At 50.0% G+C, this 2,500-nt stretch overlaps 1 protein-coding gene and 1 long non-coding RNA gene across 2 annotated transcripts in view; one reads left to right on the top strand and one right to left on the bottom strand.

Annotated features, from left to right (window-relative positions):
• The window catches only part of dnai3 (dynein axonemal intermediate chain 3), an 18,176-nt gene that overhangs the window by 10,355 nt on the left and 5,321 nt on the right, over positions 1-2,500 (top strand). Inside the window, exons 15-18 of the mRNA XM_027030668.2 lie at positions 89-242; positions 457-526; positions 1,057-1,178; positions 1,323-1,386. Of these exons, the coding sequence (XP_026886469.2) occupies positions 89-242; positions 457-526; positions 1,057-1,178; positions 1,323-1,386 (410 nt within the window). The remainder of the gene's footprint in view (positions 1-88; positions 243-456; positions 527-1,056; positions 1,179-1,322; positions 1,387-2,500) is intronic.
• LOC118240626 overlaps positions 1-2,500 on the bottom strand; it is a 10,078-nt gene that overhangs the window by 6,678 nt on the left and 900 nt on the right. The gene's annotated exons all lie outside the window — the stretch shown is intronic.

The following is a 2,500-nucleotide window of genomic DNA, read 5'->3' as shown; positions in this document are numbered from 1 at the left end:
CATACATAATATTGCATAGTATTATGTATTTACAGATTACTGTGTGTGTGTGTGTGTGTGTGTGTGTGTGTGTGTGTGTGTGTTTTAGCTGTGTGATGTTCTGGGACCTGCGTGCACCACGGACAGTGGTTAATGCTCTGACAGATACAAAACCGAAGCCTGAAGAGAAAACTGTGGAAAACCCTTATGGAGTTCCAAGCACCTTCAAACATCTGGACCTGACCTGGAAACCTCTCTTTAGGGTACACACACACACACACTTCTGTCACTCATCTTAACTCTCCTGTGTGAATGAGGGATGAGTGAGTGCTCTAAGCAGAGGCAGGTATACAGTGCTTAGTTCCAAAGTGCTCCTCTCAGCTCTGTGTGTCACTCTGAGCTGAGTGCAGGAGATTTGCTTGCCCTCTAAGTGCCTCTGTGTCTGCCACCCCCTTACCCCTCCCTCCCCGTGTGTAGGTCGCTCTGCCTAAAGTAGACACCCGTGGGGAGTACAGTCCACTGAGGTTCAGTCTGTGGGGTAATACAGGTATCAGTCCTGCAAACTGCAGGCACACACAACGCAACACCACACAACACATACACTCATTCTTTATATGTTCTGTCTAAGAGGTATAGCACATGTCTGTGCTGTAGAAATACACAGATGTGTGCTTAACACGCTGGATTAACTGTAGAAACACACACTGGATTCTCTGACTCAAAACAAATTCTAGATCCTTTTACACACTCAGAGTCAGTAGCGTGCACCCAGATCCCTACAAACCAACATAACCTCCGCCCTGTCCACACATAGAGAGAGCTTTGTGCTAACCAACCCCACCCCACCCGGTTTACTGTGTAAACACACAGGGGTGTCCCTCAGTCCCTCAGAGATCACACCCAGTCGGTTCAACAGGCAGGTTGCCCTCCGTTCCCCTGGACAAAGACACTGTCCACAAACACCACTGAGAAATCACGCATACGTTTGTGGGCAAATTAAAGCGGCACTGATACTACCCAACTTTTACTACCCCCTTCGAGTAGCTCACTCTCACTCTCCCTCACCCACCCCTCCAGATAAGAGTGTTACCGTGGGCGACCGGCCCGAGCCTCCAGACTACGGCCAGCTCCATTTGCCTTCAGCGAAGCACCAGCGGCAGACGGATGACATCAGCACCAAGTTCTATGTGGGCACCGAGGTGAGCGTGACCGGCGGGTACGGCAGGGGCCCTGGCACAGGCAGTGTGGGGGCAGGACACACATACGCATGTCACACATACATATATGAAACTTGTATGTGACACGTATGACGCACGTGTGTGTGTGTCTATATTTTCTCCCAGGATGGTGAAGTGGTGTATACAGACTGGAAACTGGAGAAAGACAATGACTCAGGACAACTGTTCAGTATGGAACATCCCCCCCCCCCCCCACACACACGTATCAAACTTATCTCGTCTCAGTCACCACACTGGTCTAGAGCAGGAGGGTCTACGTTCAGGAACACTGATCTAGAGTGGTGGTCTGCGTGCAGACACAATGGTCTAGAGCAGGAGGGTCTATGTGCAGACACACTGGTCTAGAACAGGAAGGTCTATGTGCAGACACACTGGTCTAGAGCAGGAGGATCTATGTGCAGACACACTGGTCTAGAACAGGAAGGTCTACGTGCAGACACACTGGTCTAGAGCAGGAAGGTCTACGTGCAGACACACTGGTCTAGAGCAGGAGGGTCTACGTGCAGACACACTGGTCTAGAGCAGGAGGGTCTACGTGCAGACACACTGGTCTAGAGCAGGAGGGTCTACGTGCAGACACACTGGTCTAGAGCAGGAGGGTCTACGTGCAGACACACTGGTCTAGAGCAGGAGGGTCTACGTGCAGACACACTGGTCTAGAGCAGGAGGGTCTACGTGCAGACACACTGGCTTAATGTGGGAGCACCTGCAGTAGTGATGGCTCCACCCCTCGAGAAGCCCTCGCTGAGAAATGTGGAGGAGTGATGAATGAGAAATACACACACACACACACACACACAGACTTGCAAATACACACACACACCCAGCAAACATTCTCTCATACATACACATTCTTCCTGAGAACACACACACACACACACTCCTGCACTCTCATAGTGCCTCTGGTAAGTGGCTCTTTGTCTGGGTGGGTTAATCAGGCTTCCATCTTTAGGAGGGCAGACTGGAGGTCTGTGAATGGGACCTTAATAACCAGTCATTGATGCCAGTGGATCTCCATGGCACCACTGGCCATTAAAATGCTGCCCTAGCAGTATTTAGTAGTATAAATGCTAGTGTAATGCTTTATTGGCTTTTGGAAAGCACACACACACATTCATGTAACTGAGTTTATATGCCATCAACTGCTTAATTTTTGTTCCTGTAACTATATACATAATCCCAGTCTATTTGGTTTCTCCTCAATTTCCATCCCCCCACCTGGGTCACTCCTCTCTCTCTCTCTCTCTCTCTCTCTCCCCTTCTGCCTCTCTCTCTCTCTCCCT

Source organism: Electrophorus electricus, chromosome 22 (genome assembly GCF_013358815.1).
Source record: "Electrophorus electricus isolate fEleEle1 chromosome 22, fEleEle1.pri, whole genome shotgun sequence".
Classification (NCBI taxonomy): Eukaryota; Metazoa; Chordata; class Actinopteri; order Gymnotiformes; family Gymnotidae; genus Electrophorus; species Electrophorus electricus.
This window is presented reverse-complemented; position numbering and strand designations above follow the sequence as displayed.